This window comes from Rhinatrema bivittatum, unplaced genomic scaffold, assembly GCF_901001135.1.
Source record: "Rhinatrema bivittatum unplaced genomic scaffold, aRhiBiv1.1, whole genome shotgun sequence".
Lineage (NCBI taxonomy): Eukaryota > Metazoa > Chordata > Amphibia > Gymnophiona > Rhinatrematidae > Rhinatrema > Rhinatrema bivittatum.
The window spans coordinates 4,864-31,510 of NW_021821215.1; the positions used below are offsets into that span (position 1 = coordinate 4,864).

Genomic DNA, 26,647 nt, shown 5'->3' on the forward strand with positions numbered 1-26,647 from the left:
TTACAGACACATATGCCGTTAGACAGGTTACGAGTGAGGCAGTAATAGCATACGGGATGGAAGTATTGGGACTCTTTGCTTCTTCTCCGGTGGTGGCAATTATATCAAAGCCAATGAAGGCGTAGAAACAAGTAGCCGCGCCCTGTAGCACCTGTAGGAAGAATTTATAATGTATATGCAGCATGGTTTGATCAAACATGCCAATGACAATTTCTCGCCAAGTCGCAGAGATACGAAAGACTCTACCATTCTCTACCCAATCAAGCTTCCATTCTCTAGAATAACTTCCTTTTTATATTGTTTTGTTTTATTTTTGGCTCAGCAGTTTTTTTTTCTGCTCCTTTGGGCATCCAGTTCAATCACTCACAACTACGATGCCATGAATCTTTATTCACAACTATCTGGAGTTTTCCCCTCTATTTTATATCTCCTTCCACCTCACTTAGTCAGAGGACATGACCCAGAGCGCCATTCGGATCACAGGATCTATATCCAGCCATTTGGTATCTTGGTGTCTCTGTTGCACGATGACGGGGAATTCCTCCCTTTTGCTTTCATTTGGCACACATCTGCCGGAAAGCTTCTATACAACTCAATTTTTAATGTCCAGTTGCTTTACATGATATTATATTCCTAATTTTTATATGCAGGACTAAAAAACTGCATTTTTACATCTGAGAAGGAAGACTGATTGATTGTTAAATCGTATTATTTATGTCTGACTTTCTTTTTTTTTTTTTTTTCTTCTTGCTTAACATGGCTTTCGTGTTTTTCATTTCTTTCTGAGACATTGTTCGGTTACTTTTCTGACCTTGCTCCCCGTCTGAACTGAACCAGACTCACCTTGCTCCCCAGCTGGAATCTGCCCTGACCTAGGTGCAGGAGGAAGGGGATAGCCTCCCTGGGCTTCCATTCATAGCCACCAGCTTTTTTTTTCCCCTTATAAGGCCCCACTTTCCTCTCTCTATAACCCCCAACAAGCACAGCTGCAGTCCTTATTAGAGGGTCACCGACTGTTCTGGCTCCTTTTGGATATATGTACACCCCGGCTCCCACCCACAGGCATCGTTGAATGATGACTCGGACAGGAAACACTGCCTCTGCAGAAGCAAGGCCCTGTGATGTCCCATAGGATACCATGGTGAGCCATTGGGCTGTATCAAGAGACAGCTGAACTACCAAAAAAAAACCCAGTTATAGAAAAGACACTTAAATGTCAATTGAAATGTCTGTCTTTCATTTTGTTTGTGAATCTAAATGATTCCAAGTCGGGGAGGGTAATTTTATAACAGGTACATGTAGGGCTGAAGTCTATATGCACAAAGCACACATGGACTTCAGCTCTAATTTTCGAAGCAGACCTCTGGGAATAAATTGCGGGAATGTGTGTACCTTTGCACAGCACGAGCGCGCACATGTACACCCGCTAGGGAGCAGGTACAAACGTTGACATGAACATTCACGCACAGACGTTTCAAAATCGAAAGTGCACACGTGAATGATTTCCTCTGCCTCCCTTGGGAATGCCTCCTTGCACTACACCTAAAAGTGCATGCAAAATCACCTCCGTGCCTATTTTTATGCATGGAACCCCCCAGGGCGATCTTCAAAAATCCCATTTTACAGGCCCAAATGCTTTTGAAAATTGACCCTTAATGTGTATGTATTTTTGTACCCCACCTAGAACTGCAAATAAACAAACCAACCGACTTTCTATTATTATATTTTGGGGTTGGGTGGGGGGGCCGGTTATTTAAACAGCATGATAACCGAAATAAAGCATAGCTATAAGTGGCATCAAATTCAACTGTAAAGCTTGACTGTTGCGTGTATTTAGTCCCCACTAAGCTCTGAAAATTGACAAAATTCAAAAGCTGAAACAGCCTTAAAATAATATTTTATGTCTATATAACATGGACAGAGCTGGCACTGTACAATAACTGGTTAGGATTAATAACCATTTATTGTGCTCTCAGCTGAAACTAAAACCCAAGACTTCATACGACAGGGCTGGAGTATAGCAAGTGTTACCTGTTTGGTATTTTTTAATGCACTATATGCAGCGTTCTGGTTAGCTGTACTGGTCTTACAGACAAGTGGAATATTTCCAGGCTGATATCTTTTTTTTTTCTTCCAGTAAAAGATGCTGCAGTGCTTAAGCTTTCATAGGCACATAAGACCCTTCTCCCACATATCGTGCAGTATAAAAAACCAAAGATAGATACTCCCTTGGGATCCCCACTAGATGACCTTAGCCTAGGGGCATGGGGTTAGGAGCGAGGAGAGGAGTGTACTTTTTCTTACAGCTCCCTCTGTGAAGTCTGCTGGAGCGGTGACCTCCTGTCTGCTGAAAGGAAGGCAGAGCGGGAAATCTGTATGGCATTTTCAGTCAGCTATCTAAGGTGGAGCTCCCCTATCCCTGGTGGGCTAAGCTTCACAACCCAGTGTTCCCAGAGTAAGAAGGGGGCAGTATACCTCTCTCTGGCCCACAATCTGGCTGGAGAGGTTGCCTCGGTGTTTCGTATACTTTGTTTGAGACAAACTGGATTTTACTTTTTGGCATTTTCTGGATCCCCTTAGTCCTTGCTCAGGAGGGAAACTCCCCTTGCCTCTGGTAAGGATTAGGGTGAGAGAAGCTCTTTGTTCCATTTCATAGAAACATAGAAACATAAAAACATAGAAATGACAGCAGAAGATGACCAAGTGGCCCATCCAGTCTGCCCAGCAAGCTTTCATACTTATTTTCTCATACTTATCTGTTACTCTGATCGCTGAGGTCAGGGCCCTTACTGGTAACATTTTGGTTCTAATTTCCTTCCACCCCCACCAATTGATGTAAAGAGCAGTGCTGGAGCTGCATCAATGTGAAGTATCAAGCTTAATTGGTTAGGGGTAGTAACCGCCCCAATAAGCAAGCTACTCCCACGCTTATTTGTTTGCCCAGCCTGTGCAATTTAGTCCTTGTTGGTTGTTGTCTGGATATAAATCCTCTTTTCTTCATTACTCCCCTGCCGTTGAAGCAGTGAGCTGTGCTGTATATGTATTCAAAGTGAAGTATCAGACTTGATTGGTTTGGGGTAGTAACCGCCGCAATATGCAAGCTACTACCATGCTTATTTGTTTTTCTAGCCTGTGCAATTTAGTTCTTGTTGGTTGTTTGAATATAAATCCTCTTTTCTTCATTCCCCATGCCATTGAAGCAGAGAGCTGCTTAGATATGCATTGAAAGTGAAGTATCAGGCTAATTTGGTTTGGGGTAGTAACCGCCGTAACAAGCAAGCTACTCCCACACTTATTTGTGAATGCAGATCCTTTTTCCCAAATTTCCTCTTGCCGTTGAAGCATAGAGCAATGTTGGAGTCACATTAATCGTGTGTATGTTTATTGAATAAGGGTAGTAGCCGTCATTCCCATAAGCCCCCCCCCCCATGCCTCTTCTCTTCATTTCATTCACATCCTCAAGACTTTATGGATCCACAGTGTTTATTCCACGCCCTTTTGAAATCCTTCACAGTTTTTGTCCTCACCACTTCTTCCGGAAGGGTGTTCCAGGCATCCACAACTCTCTCCGTGAAGAAATACTTCCTGACATTGGTTCTGAGTCTTCCTCCCTGGAGTTTTAAATCATGACCCCTGGTTCTGCTGATTTTTTTCCAACGGAAAATGTTTGTCGCTGACTTTGAATCATTAAAACCTTTCAAGTATCTGAAAGACTGTATCATATCACCCCTGTTCCTCCTTTCCTCCAGGGTATACATATTTAGATTCTTCAATCTCTCCTCATAAGTCATTTGATGAAGACCCTTCACCTTTTTGGTCGTCCTTCTCTGGACCGCTTCCATCCTGTCTCTGTCCCTTCTGAGATACGGTCTCCAAGTCTCTCACATCCAGTTGATGGATGGGAGTGACTCTCTTCTAGTGATTCATATTTTGGACTTAGCCATGGAGCTGAGCGTGACCCCCTGCCTTTCTGGATAAGACCAGAAGAGGGTCTACAAACACAAAAAAACGCTTGGTCTTAAAAAAAACATACCTGATATGTTTTTCTTTTGTTTTAGAATATAATTATTTTTGGATTTTGGGAGCTCCATATCAGTGTCAGATTCTCCTCCCAGTCAACTAGGAGGACCTGGAATCGCTGGTATGCTGCAGCCTGTTACACTACACAAACCCTTCTGGCAAGGAGCAGTGTAAGGAAGACATGATCTTGGCTTCCTTCCAGTGAGATGGTTTCAGACTCTGCTCGTCTCTAGATGGAAATTGGTTCATGTGAGTTAAAAAAATGAAAAACCCCTGTGTATAATCTCTGTAGAGCCAACTATTGCAAAATAAACAGTGGCAGTTCTATTATTAAAGTCAAAACATGGTACCAAGGTCACAAGATATAAACATTGTAGCGCGTTTTATCAGAAGTGAAAATACAAATGTTAAATATTTACTTTGAGGGAGTAAATATTGAGGACAATTTTGAGAAAGCACAAACAAGCAGTTGAACTGTAAGGAAGGAAAGGGGAGATATGATAGAAACCAATAATAAGGTAGCAGAAAGTAGCTTTTTCCATGGAATGAGAATCTCAAAGGCTAGGAGTCATCATAGAAAGCTGAAGGGAGGAAAGGCTAAGAGAAGCATGAGAAAGCATTCATTCACTGAGAAAGGCAGTGGATACTTACAACAAACTTCCAGCAGAGACAGCAAAAGCCACAAGTGACAGAATTCAGACATTATTTGGAAGAAGAAGAAAGGAACTTTAATGGCGGGGAAAAGAAGGAAGGAGGACGGAGACCAACAAGTTGTTCTATGCAGAACTAAGGACGTCTACTTTCCGGGGTCATGCACATCCCCCCCCCACCCCAATAAACATGGCTCCCCTCAAAAAAAATATCTCTATGAGAATCCTCATACACCCCCTGACGTATCTTGAAAATTTGGTGTGGCTAGGAAAGCAAACAAAATGTTATTGGGACACATACACACATAGACAAAGCAATTTCATAAGCTCTCTTCCCTTCGGAAAGCAGGCTACAAATGGGTCCATGGAAGCGCAGTAGTCAGTTTCTAATGGGCAAACTGGGTGAACCAAGATGCCTTAGCTGTTGACATCTGCTACACTTCCATGATTAACAAGAGTATATTTCCAGGAGTAGCAGTTCTTGAGGAAGAAACTCACCCCTGACCATCCACAGGCCAGAAACTTCCCATCAGACCAGTTGGCGCCATTGACATAGATAAGGCCGGCGATCATGATGAAGACCCACACTGCCAGATTAATCACATTGAGCAAGTTATTAAAACCAACAGAATTCTTCACTCCCATAGCAACAATGGCTGTTACAAGGATCGCAATAAGCAGAGCCAGAAGATCAGGGTATGATTCCTCCCCCTTTCCTGAAATAAATAAGTAAATAAAACACGTTAGTTAGCTTGGGGCCCATATAAAGCATTTTCTCCATAAGCAGACAATGGGAAAAACCCTTTAGTACCACACAAATAACATCTAATGAAAATCTCTCCTTCCTTAGACCATTTTTCTGTCTATGAAGCAATAAGACGCAGCATGCTCTCACTCTGGTATAGTTAAATAGTGCAAAGGGACAACAGCTGTTACATGTCACGATCATTTTGGAGTCTTTAAGGGATTCACATATATTTATTTAAAATCATTTGTATACTGCCTTCTGGCACAACACCAATCATAAGTCATCTGAAAGCTGACTTGGTTATGATCTGTAAGAGAAGCTACGCTTTAGGGCAGCAAGTTTACCGGCTCAAGGAAGGTCTCATCTAGCAGAATTCTACGTTTGCACCTTGTGATACGTGAAGTTGGTTCCCATGAGGCATTGCTGAGAGATGGGCGGACCAGCCTGAACCGTGTGCTATCCGATATTGCTTGGTGTTTGAAGGAAATCTGAGGAGAACTATTGTAGTGTGTCGCCCGTCCCCCCCCTCCCCCCAACACTACGTTTCTGGAAGACTGCCATCACTTGGAAGCTCAGATGGGACAGACTGAGGTGGTATAAATTAGGGTAGAAAATAATACTGGTGATAAACGAAGCTGATGCAGCATTAATAACTGCAGAAAACGTATATTTCCATCCTACGCAGTAATTTTGTTTCATTTATTACATTTGATATTCTGACAATGACCACTAGCATCCAAGCGGATTGCAATATAATCACACGGAATCTTATTTTACAGTATTTAAAAACAATTAGCATTACAATATTGTAACACAGTAAATATAACAAAACATAACAAGAATTTCACTAGCTCTTATTCCCGCCTTCTAGTACCATATGACATATTGATCTCTATTGTTACATTCTATGTTACTTGTTGTAATAATGTTCAATGGTTTATTGTTATTATTCCATGTTCTATGTAAAAAAACCCAGGTCTAACTTCCCAGACCAGGGCAACCTCTTTCGTTACTTGTAAACCGGACTGATTTGTATTGCATACAGGAATTCCGGTATATAAAAATTTAAAATAAATAAATAAATTTAGCTTCTGATCCTCTGCCATCCTCACCATATGACTCAAGAGAACCATGGCTTTGCCTTTTTTTTCTAAACTCTAGATAATTTGTTTCCTCCCGCAGCTCTGTAACCAGATAAGTAAAAACCTAATCAGCCATGTTTAAATATAATCGGATAGGTTTTTAGTTATGCAGCCTTGTGTGGCCAGATTTCATGCTATTTAACCGCATATCTTCAAAAGATATCTGGTTACGTGGCCATCCTTTAAAAAAATATATACATCCCATGCAATTCCCACCCACCACCACAAATGTCCGAACCCTCCCCCCTTTTCCCCCCAGCTGGCCAGGGCCCCTCCCCAATCCCTTGAAATGTTAAAATAAATCAGTTTTGAGAGCTTTCCCGTCCTGACCCTCCATCCCGCTCCCCCCCCATCCCCGCTAAATACAGTGAAAGAAATTGCCTCCTCGACCCCCACACGCACACACTCCCTATACCACCCTCTTCCCCTCCAAAGCCCTCCCGCTCCCCCAGTACCTGAGTTGAGATCCCCTTTTTCTCCCCGTGACTGTAGTACATAGCAATCCCTGGCGCTTCCAGCATTACTGTAGCAGCAGTGTAAATGTTCTTGCTAGGCTATGTACTGTGAACCCAGGGAGAATAAGGGAGCCCCCCAACCCAGGTGCTGGGTGGGTTGGAAGACTCTGGGAGGAACGTGACAGCATGGGGAGTATGTGTGTGTGGGGGGTGTCGAGGAGACAATATTTTTTTGCTGTATTTAGTGGGAAGGGAGGGGGGAGGGCTGGAGGGTTGGGCCAGGCCGACACTGATATCTTATATATTTTAACATTTCAAGGGGTTTGCGGGGGCGGGGGCGGTCCTGGCCAGCGGGTGGGGTGAGGGGGTTTTCAGATACTTGCTACTTAACCTCAAAAACTCAAAGTCCTTAGTTCAGTGAAGAGATGACCAAACCACGTCTTTCTTGTCTGGTCCTCAAACATGCTTGACAGGGCAGGCCACCATCTTCTTTAGAACAAAGTCCCAATAAAGTCCTATATTTGCTCTTAGGTCACAGAGAACATAGATACATAGAAATGAAGGCAGAAAAAGACCAAACAGCCCATCTAGTCTGCCCAGCAAGCTCCCACACTTATTTTCACATACTTATCTGTTTCATTGACCACCAAGTTCAGGGCCCTTGTTGGTGATTGTTTGATTCAAATTTCCTGCCACCCCCTGCCGTTGATGCAGAGAGTAATGTTGGAGTTGCATCAAAGGTGAATCGTACGGCTTAATAGTTAAGGGTAATAACCGCGGCATCAAGCAAGTTACCCCAATGCTTGTTTACCCCGACTGCACAGATGTTGTCTGAATGTAAAACCTTTTATCCACATTTCCCCCTACCATTGAAGCAGAGATCATCAATGCTGTATTTGCATTCAAAGTGAAGTATCAGGCTTAATTGGTTTAGGGTAGTAATCTCTGCAATAAGCAAGCTACCCCCACGCTTATTTGTTTACCCAGACTGTGTAGTTCAGTCCTTGTTGGTTGTTGTCTGAATGCAAATCCTCTTTTCCACATTTCCCCTTGCCGTTGAAGCAGAGAGCAATGTTGGAGTTGCATTATCCGTGTGAAGGCTTTTTGAGTAAGGGTAGTAATCATCAGGTATTAGCCTCCATTCCAGCAAGCCACCCCTATGGCTCTTCTCTTCATTCCCATCCTCTAGCCTTTTTCATACAGACTTTCAGATACTTGAAAGGTTTTAATGATCCATGGTCAACAACAAACCTTTTCCATTGTAAAGAAATCAGTAGAACTAGGGGTCACGATTTGAAACTCCAGGGAGGAAGGCAAAGGACAGTCTCTTTGTGGTTCTTTGGTCATGCTTCTGCAAACTGTTTAACTGGATTGAACGGGAACAAGGAAAACAGTTTATTTCATAGTGGCAGTACTGCCAGAGGCTGAGAGTTGGATTTTCCATGGTTCCTCCAGCAAGTCTTTGGTCACAGCATGCCTCTTCCCTAGGCGGGAACTTCTCACAGGTTGGAGGACCAAAAGTCCTGCCTCTCCTCTTCTACCTTCCTCTCACCTGCTGCAGGGGTCCCATCCAGCAAGTCCTGCTCTGTGATCCATAGGTTCGGGGGCTGCTGCAGTGACCTCAGGGATGCCAAGTCAAATTCTTCCTCCACCCAGTGCACTCTACACTCCAGCATTACTCAGCTACTGCCTTCACATCTGGGGCTCCAAGGGCAAGGAGGCTCTTCTTTGAACAGCAGGTCACTGCTCTTTCCTCACCTGCCAGCTGTAATATGGACTCTTCTCCTTTAACAGCAGCCCCTTGCTGTGCTCACTCTCTCTCCTCTTCAAGTACACACTTGCACTATGTTCCTTCATAGCAGCTCTTATGAGCCTGGGTGCACTGTCGTAGATACTCACTGGGTGACTGGCAGCCAGCGGCTCCCACTCCTTGGTGTCCTTCACAGCAAGTGCCAGCTTCAACAGTGAAAAAGGCGAACCCTGGCAGTCACGGGCAGCACTGGTGATTCTGAGCACCCCCTTGGACCCCCGCTCCTTGCTCATGGGTCATGGGCAGCAGGGAGAGAGCTGGGAAGCTGTGGGCAGCAGCAGCAGTGGTGGTGGTGGCTCCTTCCCTGCAGACCCATGCTGGCTTTCGACCCCCTGCTTCACCATCTGCTTCCTGCTAGTATTCTGCTTTGTTTCCCAGCCCTCCAGGAAAAGGGCTGAAACAGGCAGCAATGCAGCACTGCTGGCTCCAGTTCCCCCTTCTCATATGCCAGCTCTTCCGGCACTGCTGCAGCAAGGTGCATGCTAGAGGTGACCAGAGGGGATGGCTGCAGATTGATCTCATTGTGGTAGTGGTCGATGGCGTCTGAGCCCCTACATCTCCAGCCTTCAGCCTGTACCCTGCTCTGCTGCAGGCCGCATTGCTTTCTGGAGACACTGGCATGCAAATTCTCTCTTCTCTCCTGGCGAACATCAGCGGAACCACAAGGCCCCTCCATGCGGCGTTTGATGTCATTGATTCCTCCTAGTAAGTTCCTTTGGCTTTTTCGTTTTCAGCCCAACCATCCTGGTCAGGGATGGTGGTCATTTTTGTACTTTTTTTCCCCCCAAAATTCTCCAAAATGTCCACAAACCCCCCAAAAATCGATATTCTGAGCTACAAGCACCCAATTTCACGAGTCTAATGCCTTCAGGCCCCATATTGCTAGGCACCATTTTTAGTGGTTGACATAAAGGAAGATGTCGAACTCAGTATCAGGGCTTGGTCCAGGCAAAGTCTTTCCAAACCCTGGCATGGATTCTCTGAATGGGAGAGGGGGAGGATATGCGTTCAGGGTCCTAGATGTAGTATGAGAGCCATATAAGTTCAAGCTATAAGTCTCTGTAATTCCCTGTGCCAATAAACAGACAGGACGCTTGAGCAGGATGTTTCAAAAGAAAAGTTTATTGTGCAACTTGTTCAATGGAAATCAACTGGCACCAAAGCACATTTCCTTCTTGTTCCATCCATTATCACTTCCATAACTTAAATCCAAGGATGTATCTGTGTTTGTGATCCCTTGATATTTCCCCCAGGGGTCTTCTTTCTTCCTGTGAGTGGAATAGAAGGCTTCACAGGGTAAAAAGGAATGGATCTCTTATCCCTCACTGTTCTCCCCTTCCAAATACCTGTTGCGGCCCCCATCGTGATCAGCTCTTGGGAATGGCGGCATATGAGGAGGGTCACAGACTACGCAAGACCCCATGGTCTCCCAGAGTTCATGCACAGGGTGGAAAAAGCAAGTCTTTTCAAGGTCCTTAGGTCTTTGTTCTCTTTGGGGCTTTTCTACACACCAGGTTGGGAAAGATGTAATAGACGCCAGATGTCCAGATGTGTTTACAATTTTATTGAAGAATGATTATATAAAAGTAGCCCGACTCCGGCCGTGTTTCGCCACGGTGTGGCTGCCTCAGGGGCTGTATATGTGTTCAGTGTTCAAACATGGCCAACTCTTGGTTTCAAAGCTTGACATCTGCAGGAGTATCTTTAGGTGTGTGTAATTACTCGTATGGGTACTAATTCCACTTGTTGTGATGACCTAAAATCTTTATACGATGCTTGACTGTATGTGAATTTTTTTTTTTTAAAGTATCCTATTCCACTGAGTTGAGGCTTGCTCATGCTTACGTATTGTGCTGGTAAAGACTGCTTTCATCGATGATATATTGACATCCTCTCTGTTTATACCGAGACCACCGCACAATGCTCTTCAGCAATAAAGCCTGCGGTTATGAATTTTTTTTAATGAAAATAAGTAAATCAATATATCATCGAAGAAAGCAGTCTTTACCAGTACAATACGTAAGCATGAGCAAGCCTCAATTCAGTGGAATAGGATACTTTAAAAAAAAATTCACATACAGTCAAGCAACGTATAAAGATTTTAATTCATCGCAACAAGTGGAATTAGTAACCATACGAGTAATTACACACACCTAAAGATACTCCTGCAGATAGATGTCAAGCTTTGAAACCAACAGTTGGCCATGTTTGAACACTGAACACGTATACAGCCCCTGAGGCAGCCACACCGTGGTGAAACTTGGTCGGAGTCGGGCTACTTTTATACAATCATTCTTCAATAAAATTGTAAACACATCTGGACATCTGGCGTCTATTACATCTTTCCCAACCTGACGGCTTTTATAGATCGCCTTCCTTTCTGTTTTTTGGGTCTCTTCTACACATCAGGCCAGTCACACATAAGTCACTCTGCACGCCTAGACTACTGTTCAAAATAAAAAGTGTTTGCTGCAAACTGATGGTAGGCAAACAAATCAAAGCCTTGCTAAAGGTAGTGCACCTCACTGTACACAAATCTAAAAATACGAAACCAAAACTCAGTCTCTTCTCATACAGCAGCACACTACCTCCCAAGCAGATCAGCTCTTGGAGCAAGTACCCTTCCATCCTGGGCCCTCCCAGTACCTTTTGGGTGATGAAATCTTCCTATCTGTTTCTTTGTCTGTCTCTGGTCTCTTAGTGGATTCTCTGGTTGCTGGATCCAGTCAGCCAGTGCTCCTGGAGATTTTCATGGGCAAGCTCCTTCTCTCTGGAATCTCCCAAGACAATCCTCTCCACTGCAGTCCATCTCTGGAGAAATCCCTCCTTTCTGGGACTCCTCAGAAGCAGGGGTTTTTCACAAAACACTTCTCTTCTTGTCTCTCTGGAGACAAGAGCTCAGGACTTCACCCTCCTGGGCTCTGAAACTATTCTCTCCTTTCAGGCACCAACTCTTTCAGGCCCTGTCCCTGTGGAGGAAAAGACCCACCAGGCGTCCTCCACAGGAGGAGACACTCGCTCCCTCAGCTCTGTGCTAAGGCTGATTCTTGACTCCTCCGATGTCACATGGGCACAGGAGTTTTGTTAACACAGAGACCCTTCCCAATGGGGAGTGGTACACTGCTCTAACACATCTGCAGTACACTGACCTCACTCAGTGGGGCAGGATCCGGATGGAGACCGCTGCTGGCAGGATGACTTGTTGCAGCCACTGCTGCCACGGTACTAAAGGGTAAACAGCTAGTAAGGGGCAGAGTTTGGGATCCTCTTACACTGTGGTACACAGACTGAATCCAAAATTGTTCTAACCTCTCCTGTCCTTGGCAGAAACTGCAGTGGGAGGCCTCGGGTTTCTCCTCTTTCCTCCAGATGATATTCTCTCTCTCCATCAGTTTCCTCTTAGAAGGCACTGGTACATCCCTCGACACCTATTCTCTTGGGTCCTTACCACTAGATCAAATTTCTTATAGAGATCCAAAGAGGGACTCTACAAATACAACCATGTTATTTCTAATATAAGTTTCTTGACTGAACGTTCAATAATCATTTCCACAGCAAAATGTTGTTTGAACTACCCTATCTCCAAAGTCAACCACTGTTTACAAGGTTGTAAATAAGATGCAATTTCTCATCAGTTCAAAAAGTTAGCCATTCATACAAATCTATGACCTTCCCCAACACTTTTAGCTAGTGAGTTCCTTATAAAGGAGTCCATGCAATAAAATTCACAATACAAAACTTTTACTGTGCACTGCGGTAACATTTGTATTTTACATTAAAACGTGACTTAATGTGCAATGCAAAAAATGCTAGCCCGTTAAAGACTCCTTAAAGCCATTAAAATGTGCCCTCACCACTATGACCGCAGTATGAACGTGGATATTATACTTTTTTTGAGCTAACATCCATGTTAGCTGAGGTTCGAAATCCCCATGCTAAGCGATCCTCTCTCTTTAGGCCGGTCAGCATGCGGCATTTCCTCTTCCTCACAACCAACCTCCTTCCCCACCCCGAGCATTATCAACTCCCTTGCAGAAATTTCTCTCAACCCCCCCCCTTCTAGAAACAATTCTTACCATTTCAGAGGGGATGGGTCCTCATGGAAAGGAAGGATATTAGAGTCACTCCTGCCCACACCACTGCTGCTGCCAAATGATGCCCCAAGGGGCACTTAACTCCTATCACCCCTACTCCTAGAGGAATGCTTTGTGCTAAGCAGTTCAAGAGGAAAGGGCCAATTCGGACCTAAATCAAGGCAGATATTTTGCCTTTAACAGGCCCACAGCAAATAGCAGGTGGAGGGTTGCATGGATTGCCATTTCCCAATGGTTGAGTAACACCCCATTTGCGTGACAAGGGTACCTGTTCCCATGAGCGTGTATATGTCTGTGGATTGATCAGCGCAAGAACTTTAAGTGACTTAATATTGACAAGCTGCTTTTAAGCTTCATGCGGGGAAAATATCCATCAGCTATGACAACCCTTTACTGAGATAAAAAAGATTTATAGCAAGAAAACCCGCAGGGAGCTGACAGTGACTGCAGAATAAATGTTCACTGCTCTTCAATATATCTCCCCCTCCCCTCCTGAGGACAGCCAAGCGGTGATGCTGCAGGAAGTGCGTTGGACCAATGGGAGCCTCAGAACTACCTGGGAAGCAAGGAGGGCTCTGACCAATGGGGAGACGGGAAAAGGAGAGACCCGGGCTTCTGCTGAAAGGAAAGGAGAGAAGCATCAGTGAGCTGGCAATGAAAAGATGTCAGCATCTGGCTTGTTGTGCAGGGGCGGATTGAGGGAAAATAGTGGCCCGGGAGATTTTTCTCCATACTGGCCCATGGGTACCCAATTACATATTCAATATAATTTACATATATAATTTACATATATATGTACTCACCCCTATATTTCGGCATGGTCCTCCTGTATCAACACGGTACTATTTGCCAAAACTCAAAGAATAACAACCCTACCTATGAAAAAGAATACCACAAATATTACACCAGAATCTAAAATATCAATACACCTCCTATCAGGAAAGCAGAACAGGCCAAGCTACTACAGATCCCTACATGCTAAAAGAATGCTTCATCTCAGTCTTTGCATGCAGAACACAAACTCTCACCAAATACAGAATAAAGCCACATAAAGTATAAATAGAAATGCCAGACAAAAACTAAACTGTAAAACGTATCACGCCAGACTCTATACAGTGCAACAATGGAAAAACAAAAATGTCACCATTCTTCATGAAACAATCAATAAAATCAATATATATATAAATCATGAATTATAATTATAAAATCATACTAATAAAATAATTTTAAAACAGCTGATGAATAGAATATCCAATAATTAAAGACTCAAGCAAATTTTGAAAGCTTTACCAAACACCAATAAAATATTTCAAACAGCAGACACATCACATACTACCCAATAATTAAAATGGTAGTCAATCAAGAAAAATGAACTTAAAAAGCCACCTTTACTTACCCTCTCCAGCAGTTCTCCTACTTCTTTCCCTTGCAGGCCACACCAGAAGCAGCAGTAGCTGCTGAAGTTGTCCTCATAGTCCTCTTCCTTAGGGACCACAACCAGTCACTTCTCTCTCTCTCTCACACACACACTAGTCACACCCTCAAGACCAGTTTCTGTCTCTCACATACCAATCATCTCCCCAACCAGTATCTCTCTCTCACACACACAAGCACACACATACCACCAGTCATCTCCCTGATCAGTCTCACACATACACACGTCACCTCTCTGGCCAGTCTCTCTCAATCACACAATGCTCTCGTTCCCTTACTTACACACAGGATTTCAATCACACAATGCTCTCACTCCCCTTACTTACACACAGGATTTCAATCACACACATGCTCTCTCTATTTCACTTACACACAAGCTCTCAATCACACACATGCCCTCTCTCTCGCCCATACGCATTGACTCACACAAGCACCCTCCCTGACTCGCATATACACCACACACACAGAAGCACCATTCCTTTCTCACACACACATACACACACACACACATACACACAAACACACATTCCTTTCACACATACACACACACAAAGAAGCACTCTGCTGATCTAAGGCCCCCAGCTGAACAACTGGTCTCCGGCGGCGGCTAGCAGCACCGGTGTTCACTTCTTTGGCCCCTGCCAGTGCCCATCTTCATTTTTTTGCCCCTGCTGGCCACGATTTTATTTCTTCGGTCCCCGCCGCTTGGTCTCCAGCGGGGGCTGGCTGGGAGGTGCCCATCTTCATTTTTTCGCCCCCGCCGGCCACGATTTTTATTTCTTTGGCCCCCACTGCTTGGTCTCTGGCGGGGGCTGGCTGGGCAGCGCCCATCTTCTTTTCTTCGGCCCCCGCCGGCCACGATTTTTATTTCTTCGGCTCCCGCTGCTTGGTCTCCAGAGGGGGCTGGCTGGGAGGTGCCCATCTTCATTTTTTCGCGGCGCTGGCCCATCTTCTTTTCTTCGGCCCCCGCCGGCCACAATTTTTATTTCTTCGGCTCCCGCTGCTTGGTCTCCAGAGGGGGCTGGCTGGGCGGTGCTCATCTTCATTTTTTCGCGGCGCTGGCCCATCTTCTTTTCTTTGGCCTCCGCCGGCCTCGATTTGTATTTCTTCGGCTCCTGCCGGCTTGGTCTCCGGCAGGGGCTGGCTGGGCGGCGCCTAGGCTAGGCTGAGGAAGAGCCAAGCGGTCAAGAACACGTGACCAGCTAGACCGGCCCACCGGGGGAAGCCCGATCCCCCGATAGGTCAATCCGCTCCTGCTTGTGTGTGTGAATCCCATGCAAAAAAAAACCAAATTTATAGAGGTCTGCTACATCAAGAGGAGCACTGCTGAGCACCAGTGAAAGGGAAAGGATCTCTCAAAAGGGAACAGGGTCATGCTGGGAATAAACTCCTCCCTTACTGTCCTACCCTAGGTCAGGAGATACTGGCTACAGTTTCTGTGGAGGGGTTGTCATTCCTCGGCTGAAGGAGCCAACAGAGATAACTAAGCAACCAACAAAACACTCTAAACCTTAACTCTAATAGTGAGAATCACCCCTGCATGGACCCTCACCTTGCCTGTTATCTGCCTGCCCCTGACCATTGCTTGGATTCTCGTCTCACTTGTTAGCCGCCTGCCTCTGGCCACTGCCTGGACCCTCGCCTGCCTCTGGCCACTGCCTTTGACCCTAGCCTGGCCCTAGATTCTGCTGCTTCGCCTACCCCCCCCCCAGAGACCCTCGCCGAGGTCCTGCCGGCCCCCGCCACCCAAAGGCTCAACCCGAGGGGAACAAGGGCTGGTATAGGTGAAGCCTCGCTTTGCTCTCTGCCACGCCTGCTGGCGAGGAGAACCTGCGGCGCTGCTCCTTGCAGGCAGAGCCAATCTCATCCCAGTCCAAGGGTCCACAGACGACACAACAGTTTGCAGTGGGTCATTATTGCTGTCCTGTGGTACACATAATGGCATTTCTGCAATCAGCAGTCGTGTGCTTGGAACTTGAACCAGAGCAATTACAGGAGCTTGTAAATATTGCCGCTCTAGGCATCGGTGGGGTTAATGCCTCTCACATAAAGGGAAAACTGCGAACGATATTTATTAAGTCGCCCTGAGCACCAAGTAAAATGCAGGATGATGAATCACTGATGGAAATCTGCAGCTGAAACGCCTCCTTTGTCAGTGCAGCCTTGTCTGAGACTCTTAATTTCTGTGAAAGGCAGACTGACATCAAGGCAACGAGATAAAAGAAGGGGCTAGGAGGGCAAAGACGCAGTGTGATTTCTGGGTTTTGGCTTTAGTATATATATTATACAAAACCTATCATTTGCTTGTGTGTTGGCAAATGAGAGACGAGTGATGCAATTACACACAACACAGATGCTGAGAAGCAGAAACGGATCAGCCAATTCATCGACATGAACCAGATTTTGTCCTCGCAAGCGGCCGATTTGGCCCATAGTTTCCTTGTGGCTAGCTGATTTGCCAGATTGTTTAACCTAGAGATAAGCCTGATTTTGCGAGGTTGCCATCTGATGATGCACGCCAAATAAACGGGCTATGTCCGAGGCGTTATGAAAGATCTGTGCAGCCTCCTCCCAGCCCCTCCCCTCCCCCACTGACTGAATGGCAACCACAATTGCTTCCAAGCACAATCTGCGCCCCGAGCAGAGATAAATCATCCCACAGCGGAACAGGCAAACTGAAATTTTCACCAAAAAAAAAAGAGTTCTGCATGCAAAAGAGGGAAATTCAAAATTAATGTTTGCATTCTAAAACAGTTTACAAGGGTCTTTTGTTTTAAGAAAGCTGAACTGTGGGAACATGATAACACAGTCCAGGGAGTGCATTCTGGGCAATGACGCCAATGGGCTTAGCCACACACTGTACAAGGCATTTATGACATGCATAGGATTTCTTTAGTTCACGCCTCGTCATATGTTTTGGCTTAAGATTGATAATACAGTGCAGGGTCCTTGAGAGCCACAAACTGGTCGGGTTTTCAGACTAGCTCAAAAGAACATACATGAGATAAGATTTGCAGATCTTGCATGACGGTGCATGCAGAGCTACCTCATGCATGATCATTAGTGCTAGCCTGAAAACCTGGTCGGTTTGTGGTCCTTGAGTTCTGGAGGTTCCTCACTCCTCATGTAGTTGCTTAAAACCCAGGACTGTCTGTCTGGATATTCCAGTTTCCATCCACCACCCCAGTACTGTACCCATGTGAATAACCTTGTACATGGCACTTTAAACAGATATTATTATTCTTATATTTACAATTAGTGGTTCTAAGAGACACTGACAGACTTCCAGTGTGGTTCCCTCAGCTGTTTCTTACTAATAACTGTGATTCTCCTACCTGGGGCTGTGAATGCAATCTCCACTGCATCTTCAGTCCTGATCAGCCACAGGAGCAGGCACTGGGCTTGAGTACCTTCCACAGGGTAGTGCACAGCATCACCCCTCAGCCACTGGGCTGTCCCTACAGTCCAACACATTAAGGGAAACCACAGTGGTGTACAATAAACTAATCTTGGACTTCTGAAACTGTCTTTGTTGCCACTGGGGTTGTTGATGCAGAATTAATGTGGCATTCATTACAAAGCATGTTTATTGATCTCCTCCTTACCCAGTCCATTTAAGGTGCCCACGCTTTCGATCATCCAGTGGCTGATAGTGTGATTCGCTAGCGAGTCGAACATGCTGCTCAGAGCACTCGCGCCGGCAGCTGTGCCAATCAGGTACTCCAGGATCAGGTTCCAGCCAATGAAAAACGCCACAAACTCGCCAACAGTGACATAACTGTACGTGTAGGCCGACCCAGTCGTTTTTGGCACTCGCACCCCAAACTCAGCATAGCAAACACCTGCGTGGACCAAAAACAGTCGTGAATTGGCACCGAGTCACTGGAACCTCACACAAGCTAAGGGTACAGTTCTTAGCAATCATATTAATTTGCCAGCTTTAGGGGAGGGTAAATTAAGGTGATCAGACAGCTCCATGCTATAAGGGGCAGCTTGAGCCGGTCCTGGTTTTACAGCAGTATCTATGGATTTATATTTCTGACTTTTGCCAAGAAAAGCATTATCACAAACCTATAGATGCAAGGAGATAAAAGCAGGACTGGCTCAGTCTATACCACAGGAAGTCAATATCTGAGACTGGAGAGGGAGAGGCCTGTAGTGGAGTCTCAGCCCAGGTAGCACTGTAAAGTCGCCACTGCAGGGAAACAGGTGGAAGGAAAGACAACAAATAAAAAGATGGGAACTCCAGAATTGAAAAACACAGATAGAATGAAAGTGCTGATGAAATACTTATCCCAAGGACCAGTGATGCATGTGATCAGTTGCATTTGCTAATTTTATCTTCTAAAAAAAATGATTCGTTGGCAATTTCACACTGCTTCTGCTTTTGGTTAATTCTGAAATTTCTTAATAAATACTAGATATTCCAATTAAAGCATTAGTTTCATGGGTAGATATATATATATTTGCAAGAATTTAGGTCAATAGATGATTGCAAAGCGGCAAGTGCATTACAAAGGGCAAGCATGAGAGCAAAATCTCAATCAGGGAACAGGTGGTTTAAAAGCTGAAATTAGTAAAGCAATGTGGTTTCGAGAAAATTACATTATGTAGCATTATTGCCACCTCACCTAGGCCAACCCGAAAAGGCTGATCTAAGCCTGCATGCAGGGAGCTGGAATTCTGATTTATTTAGGAAAAGTGAGACTACACTACAAACCAGGGGAATGCACTGCAAGTAATGGGGCCCACACCAGGATTGGATAAACCAGTTCAAGTAGATCTGGGTAAAGTGGCAATCCCAAGCACTGAGTACACTGCATACATTTTATTCCAGTGGAATTCGCTCCCAGCCCTCGAGGGCTGCCCATAGGTCATGTTTTCAGGATATCCCGAATGAAGGTACATGAAATAGATTTGCACTTCTTACCTGCCTCTACCTCCTCCTCTGCCAGCTTCGATCTGAAGTCAACATGCATGAGCTAGTGGGTATAAGGTGATGGGACTCTGCATGGTTTCGATTTCAGACTGAAGTCAGCAGAGAAGTCACTAAAAAGCACAACTGTCTTCCAACTGGCAGAGAGAGGGGAGAAGATCACACCCAAGCAAGAAAGCCAATTCGCATACTTGGGAACCCTCAGGATTTCACTTGAAGACCTTAGAAACTGGTATCAATTGCTGGGTTTTCAGGGGAAACACTAGAAAACTAAAAAGTCATGGGATAGGAGACGATGTCCTTTCGTGGATTACAAACTGGTTAAAAGACAGGAAACAGGATTTAATCCTACTCACGAGAGTAGGATTAAATGGTCAATTTTCTCAGCGGAACAGGGTAAACAGTGGAGTGCCTCAGGGATCTGTTCTTGGACCGGTGCTTTTCAATATATATATAAATGATCTGGAAAGGAATACGACAAGTGAGGTTATCAAATTTGCGGATGATACAAAATTATTCAGAGTAGTTAAATCACAAGCAGATTGTGATACATTACAGGAGGACCTTGCAAGACTGGTAGATTGGGCATCCAAAAGGCAGATGAAATGATGGCAACCAAAATGATAAAGGGGATGGAACAGTTCCCCTATGAGGAAAGGCTGAAGAGGTTAGGGCTGTTCAGCTTGGAGAAGAGACGGCTGAGGGGGGATATGATAGAGGTCTTTAAGATCATGAGAGGTCTTGAACGAGTAGATGTGAATCGGTTATTTTCACTTTCGAATAATAGAAGGACTAGGGGGCATTCCATGAAGTTAGCAAGTAGCACATTTAAGACTAATCCGAGAAAATTCTTTTCCACTCAACGCACAATAAAGCTCTGGAATTTGTTGCCAGAGGATGTAGTTAGTGCAGTTAGTGTAGCTGGGTTCAAAAAAGGTTTGGTTAAGTTCTTGGAGGAGAAGTCCATTAACGGCTATTAATCAAGTTTACTTAGGGAATAGCCATTGCTATTAATTGCATCAGTAGCATGGGATCTTCTTAGTGTTTGGGTAATTGCCAGGTTCTTGTGGCCTGGTTTGGCCTCTGTTGGAAACAGGATGCTGGGCTTGATGGACCTTGGTCTGACCCAGCATGGCAATTTCTTATGTTCTTATTCCAGCCTCATACTCTGGCCTCTAAATTACCTGAACATTGCTACTAGTACTGCCACTAACTACAGAGTTAATTCTTATAGCAGTACTGAGGCAGAAAAAGAAAAGCGAGAAAGAAACTTGGCGGCAAGTAGAGTAATTCATTTATTTTAAGGCGCCTGGCAGGGTTTCCTGGAACCTATACACATGAGCATCTGTGGCACCTGCTCATTAAAGGTGGTGAACGTTAGGGCTGGTGATTCACTCCTCAACTCGTCCGGCATGACAGCTGCTGAAGCACGACTGCTATTAGTTTCCTTGCCGGACCAGGGCCAGGAACGTTTACTTCTGTTCCGTTAGCCGTTGCGAAGCTGTTGTGGCGTTCCTGAGACCTCCTCGGCCAGGCTGACAAGGCTTTTTCTGGGACTTCCTTTAGGGCTTCCATGCTGCATGCCAACTGGGAATGCACCCGAGTGCTTATCATGTTTTTTTTAAATTTTATTTTAATTATGCTTTACCTCAAGAAGCACCCACCCCGCCTCATTAAGTTTTCACTTGGTTACGCTCTCAGAATGCAAGAAATGAGGAAAGTGCCGGGGGATTTAACATCATTCTGCCTTCTTTTATAGGCAGATTGCTAAAGGACTGCTCTGGTGGCTTGCCAGAGACCTTAACACGTTGTGTTCGGGCAGAAGGACTGTGTCAGAGTTTGTTACATGGGCGCGCCTCACGGTGCACTCATGCGGGCTTCAGGCTGCTGGTAATGGTTTAATATTGTCGGCGTTTGTTCTGTCAAGTCGCCTACGTGCACTGTGGTTCGTACCGCTACCTCTTGACTGTGTGAGTCCGTGTACCTCCCTCGCAAGGCTGCCTTTTCGGGGGGGGTGTGCGACCCGTGTGTTTTATATCTGTCATTGTTTTTAAATTATGGCCGAGTTTTAGTTCTTTTTTTTTTCCCCCTTCCCTGTTATGTATCACGTATGTCATGGGTCTCTTGTTATTCTATTTTGTGATGCTTCAATGTGCACTGCCTGGGGCCTTGGTACAGGCGGCACATAAGCGCTTTAAATAAATAAATAAGTGGAAGAAATAAATACATGTGGTTGCTCAGGGCATCGGACACCGGGGACACCAACACTCCCCTTCTGGTGGAGCCACAGGGTCCCGATAGGGCCCCTGGGGGCTGATGAACACCCTATTGCCGCATACCCCCTTTCTTTTGTGGGCCAGACAGCGGCCATTGCAGCTGCCCCCCCATCTCTCCCCCCTCAACCCATAGGGGCTGAAAACAGCTGTGGGCCGCAAGCTCCTTCCCCCCTGCAGGGGCCAAGGAACAGCTGCTGTCGAGGCTGCTGCTCGCCGTACCATCGTGGTCCCACCCGCAGGAGAGCAGCCCTGGCGTCAGCGACTTCTAAACGCTTTCTTCCACTGCGGCTTTCAGTTCAAAGATCATCTCTTTCGACTGCTCGGGGGACAAAGAAGCGCTGGCAGAAGGAGCTGTTTAGAAGTGCCAGGCTCCGATGCTGCTCTCCTGCCTTTGAGCAAACCAGATTGGAGGAGGGAGAAGGAAAGATAAGCTTAGGCTGGGGAGAAGAGGGGGGGGGGGATCTACTGTGGCTGATGAGGTAGGTGGGAAAGATGAGTTACTAGGGCCTTGAGGAGGAGGGGGGAGAAGAGAAAAATAGAAGGGTGGAGGGGTGAGTGGAAAAGAGTAGATGGAAGTGGGGAAGAGGAGTTGCTGGGATGCAGAAGAAGAGAGATGGGGGTTGAAAGAAGTTGCTGGGAGGAAGAGAGAAAGGGGGGATGCTGGGTCTGAAAAGAAAGAGAGGGGGCTGAGAGAGAGGGCTCTGCTGGGGAAAGATAGGGGCTGCTGAGATAGAGAGAAAGGGGGTGGGTGGGAAAGAGGAGTTGCTGGGGATGGGGAGCTGGAAAAAGTTGGGACTGCTGATGAGTGGTTTGGAAAAGAGAAGGCTGCTGAGGGAAGAGAGAAAAAGGGGCTGTTGGAGATGGAGGAAGAAACGGGAAGGGTAGCTTTGCAGGAGAGAGGACCAGCTGGGGGAGGGGGATAAAGAGAGGGGAGTGCTGGGGTTCGGGATGGAGAGGGGGCTACTGTACCAAAGCCGTCTCTGTTAGGTGTGTAATGAAAGTTCACCCAAGGAATCTAATACCCATTTCACCAGCCCTGGAAAGAGTTGTAGGGGAGCAAGTGAGAAGAAACAGAAAATGGAAAGAAGACCCTGGAAAAGGAGTGAGGAGAAAATGAACAAGAGGAAAGCAGGAAAAAAGCAGGAAAAAGAGACCAGGACCAACGTGATTAGAAAAATAAAATAGCCAGGCAACAAAGGTAAATAGCATTTTATTTCCAGTTTAGTGATTGGATAGGTCAGCTTTGGGGAATCTGCGTCTCTGATATCTTAGTATTTTGCACACTAAAGGAGGAAGTATATGTGGCAACCCTTCAGGAATCACCAGTATGTGGCCCTAGTTCTGAAACCCCTTTTTGATGTAGGATAAGGAGATAGGGGGTAAAGGGAGGGTAAGTCAATCTTGGCACAGATCTCCATAAAGGTTGCTGGCATGGCTAGCCCCTGCTAGTATAAAAAAAAGCTTGCATCATAGCTAGGAGTGCATTTTTGGTTAACAGTTATAGGTGAAGGAGCTATTTTTCCTGAGCTGAGTTTCTTTCCTTATTCTGTGCACCAGGCCTTCAGGCTTGGAACCATACACTGGGTAGGAAGGGGGCAGGTACCTTTCCGGTGTGAGTCCTAGTGATTGCTTAAGGGATTTTGGACTTATCTTTTGAGAATGTTTCCTCCGAGAGCCTTGGTACCTCTGGCTCAGAGAAATGTTGGGGAATCCCTGGCTAGGTTAGGTAGGAAAGATTCTGCTGCCCTTCATCTCACACAGAGTGGATGGATCAGGGGGTGATTTTGTGTAGGCCTTGTGTTGCTGCCTCTCTTCCTGCCCTGAAGTGGGGAAAACCAAGAGAGATGCTTTGCTCTCTGCTGCCTGGACCTTTTGTAAGAATGGACCTATGTGTCATCTGAAGAAGAAAACTGAGTAAGATCTTTTATTACACTTGGAGGCCTTCATCCAGAGTCTTTATCCTGGGGAGTTTGTGCAGAGACTGAAGCCGTGTATTTTTGTCCATCAGTAGTTTTGGAAGGGGAGTTTTTATCCCCTTCCAATTAGGATAACTCTGTCCACCCAGGAAGCCTTGCTTTTTTCAAGCCCTGGTGGATGAGAGTTTTCCTTAGCCCAACTACTGCACGGATAGCAAATTAGAGAACTGTTATTTCAAGCTATTTATGACAAGATCTAATATGTAAAGTGCCAGTATTGCCGTTTAAGAAGTTCTACAGTAAAGATTTAATTTGGACCCTCATCTTGAGCCTCCAGAGTATTTTGTTGGCACTCACATCCTTTACTAGTGAAAGTGAACCGATCCCTCCCCAGAACAATGTTTCTGACTGTTGGGCCTTGGAGGTTTATTCCTCCCCCTGTCCTGAATGGAAAGAACCATACCTCAGGGCCTGGTGAGACTGTGAGGGTAAAGAGGCAGTTTGCTTTGCTTTGACTAAGGTGACACCAGAATTTACCTCTTTTTCATAGGGTGAGTTATAAGGGGAAATCTACGGCACTGCGCTCATTGGTGCTGGAGTTAGATGCAGTTAGATGTTTACAGAACTCAACGTGTGGGATTTATATTGGCTGGGGGTTCTGGCCCCTTCTGTACAGACCCCGACTTCGCTGGTATTGTCTGATCTTCCAGGGGGTAGGAGTCGGGGCGTGATGGCACCAACAGTGCTTAGGGGTGGTAAAAGCCTAAACTTATCACTGGGGGATCAAGATGAGGTAGGGGCCGTGCTGGGTTGGGGAAGGGAGGAGAGATCCCTGAAGAGGCTGCAGGTGTTGGTGGTGCAAGTGAAGCCAATGCGTTTCCCAGGGGAGGGAGGCTGCCAGTTTTAGTTTATGCACAGGGCACCAGTTATAGCCTAAAGTCGGCCCTGCTCATACAACGGGTAAGGGCAAGAATCGTAAAGCAAAATGGAGTGGTTTTGACTTAGCCTGCTGTATGAGGTACCCCCTGCACAAAATGTTTAACATAGAGTGTAAAAAAAAAAAAGAAGAAGCTTTCTAAGGTTAAGAAAACAGGAACTTCCTCCCTATTCTGCAGAAAACTGAATAATCCTTATTAACTAGTCATTGCTGCAAGAACGTTTTCTTAAAGAGGTCAGTGTGTGAGTCCTCTTAGAGATGCAGAGGACAAGGACCAATACATGTCTGGGATTTGAAAGCAGTACTTTTGGACTAACTCAATACATCTGAGACTAGTTTTCCAGAGCTGTGCTCCCTTCATCAGGTCTCTGGATGGACCTAACCTGATGGGAAAATATAGCAGAAAACATAGTAAATGATAGCAGATGAAGACCAAGAGGCCCATCTACTCTTCCCAGCAGAGATTTTATGTACATTTATCCAAAGAAGATCAAACTCCCACATGGAAACCAACCCCTGCTCTGTGCAGGTTTCCTCATGTCATCCAGGAAGTACAATGAAGGAGAAAGAGAGAGAGAGAGAGAGAGAGAGAGAGAGAGAGAGAGAGAGAGCACAGCTCTCGGGTCCCAAATGTATTGAGTTAGTCCATTAAACTGAGATTTGAAAAGACAGAGGCAGCTGATTGATATTTATCTCCATCAATAGCTTACATGACATTGAGGTTTCTAGACACTTCTTGAAAGATTTTTCTGCTTCTAATAGCCTCGTTTTTTAATATTAATTAGTATTGTTTTTATTTTACTTTTGCATTTATATGGTACTACACTAGGGAATTTATATAACAAATTACATACAGGGACAAGTCCCTGGCCCAGAGAGCTTGCAACCTAAGGGGGTACCTATGGCAAAAAGTATAAATTTTGCTGGTTTGCCTGTCATCCTTGTTGTTTATTGGTCCAAAGGGGGGTACAAAATCTTAGATGTCTTTTTTTTGCTCTAATTTGGTTACCCAATGATAAAAGGAGATGTTTGTTATTTTGCTAATTAACCCCCCAGTGACTCATGATATCTCTTGACACCTCTTTCCTCACCCCAGTGATGTCATGGATTATTGACCACTCTGCCAAACTACTGCCAACCTTCTGATTTTCTGGCAGGTACATGACCACCGAGCTATGTCCCTTCTGCAGCAAGGAGGAATCTCCCTAAGGATCTTAGTGCAGTTCTGCTATACAGGGACTCTGCCACTGAGTGAATGGTGCTGCTCATCCTACAGGACCAGCAGGAGAACTCGGTACGCAAACTGATTCTGCTCATTCAGAAGTGAAATAAGTAACTAGATGGATTCATTCTTTTCCTGCCCATCTCCTCTTAGGATCAAGCACTCACCCGACAGAATGGAAGCGACGGCCGCGATGATGAACGAAACGATGACGCCCGGCCCTGCCATCTCCTTGGCGACCAGGCCAGATACGACATACATTCCAGTGCCCACACAACTCCCGACACCGAGCGAAACCAGATCCACTGTGGTAAGGACCCGGGCCAGTTTAGTTCCATGAGAGCTGGTCATTCCTGTCCCCTCCAGCATTGACTCGACCGGTTTGGTGCGCAAAATCCTGGAGTGGAAGGCGTGCCATGTGGCGCCCCACTGGATCCGTCTGGGGTCCATGTAGGAAAAGAAGCCACTCATTGCGGGGGGGGGGGGGGGGGGGGGGGGGGGTTTGACCAAAGGCAAATATTTTTCGGAAATCTTCAGTGAGCTCAACGCAGTCCTCGGGTGGAGCCTGTTGATATCAGCTTCAGCTGGAAAGGCTTCCGGTTCTTTCACACAAGAGCCATGTCAGCCGTAAGCCGCATCCTTGCACACCGGGATAGGATGCAGAATTTAAGATGATCTTTGGGAGTCTGTAAAAAAGAAATCAAAATGATGTCGTAAGTGGCCCAGAAATATATAAAAGTCATCAATTATAAACAAACGCAAGTGATACACTAAACATCAGGGATTTTCCACGTGGTTTATTAGTTACAAAAAGGATTTTTTATTCTACATGAGTGGAAACGTGCAGGATACAAAATAGAAGGTAATACTGGTTTGCTTGAACAATTTGGGCCATATGTGCCTTGCAAAGCCTTCTACTAATAGCCAGAGCAGAAAACAATGTAGACATGAAAGAAGAACAGGAATCAGAGGCAATCAGAGCAGGAAAAAAAAATGTAAACCAGAAT

At 45.5% G+C, this 26,647-nt stretch overlaps 1 protein-coding gene across 1 annotated transcript; it reads right to left on the bottom strand.

The window, feature by feature from the left end:
- On the bottom strand, window positions 1–26,135 carry LOC115082526 (probable cationic amino acid transporter; the record flags this gene model as incomplete). Its single annotated transcript, XM_029586755.1, has 4 exons — window positions 25,808–26,135; window positions 17,959–18,195; window positions 5,169–5,386; window positions 1–151 (listed from the first exon to the last, which is right to left on the bottom strand). Coding segments are annotated over exons 1-4 (910 nt in total), but the record flags the coding sequence as incomplete, so codon positions are not given.
- Between the last annotated feature and the right edge of the window lie 512 nt (window positions 26,136–26,647).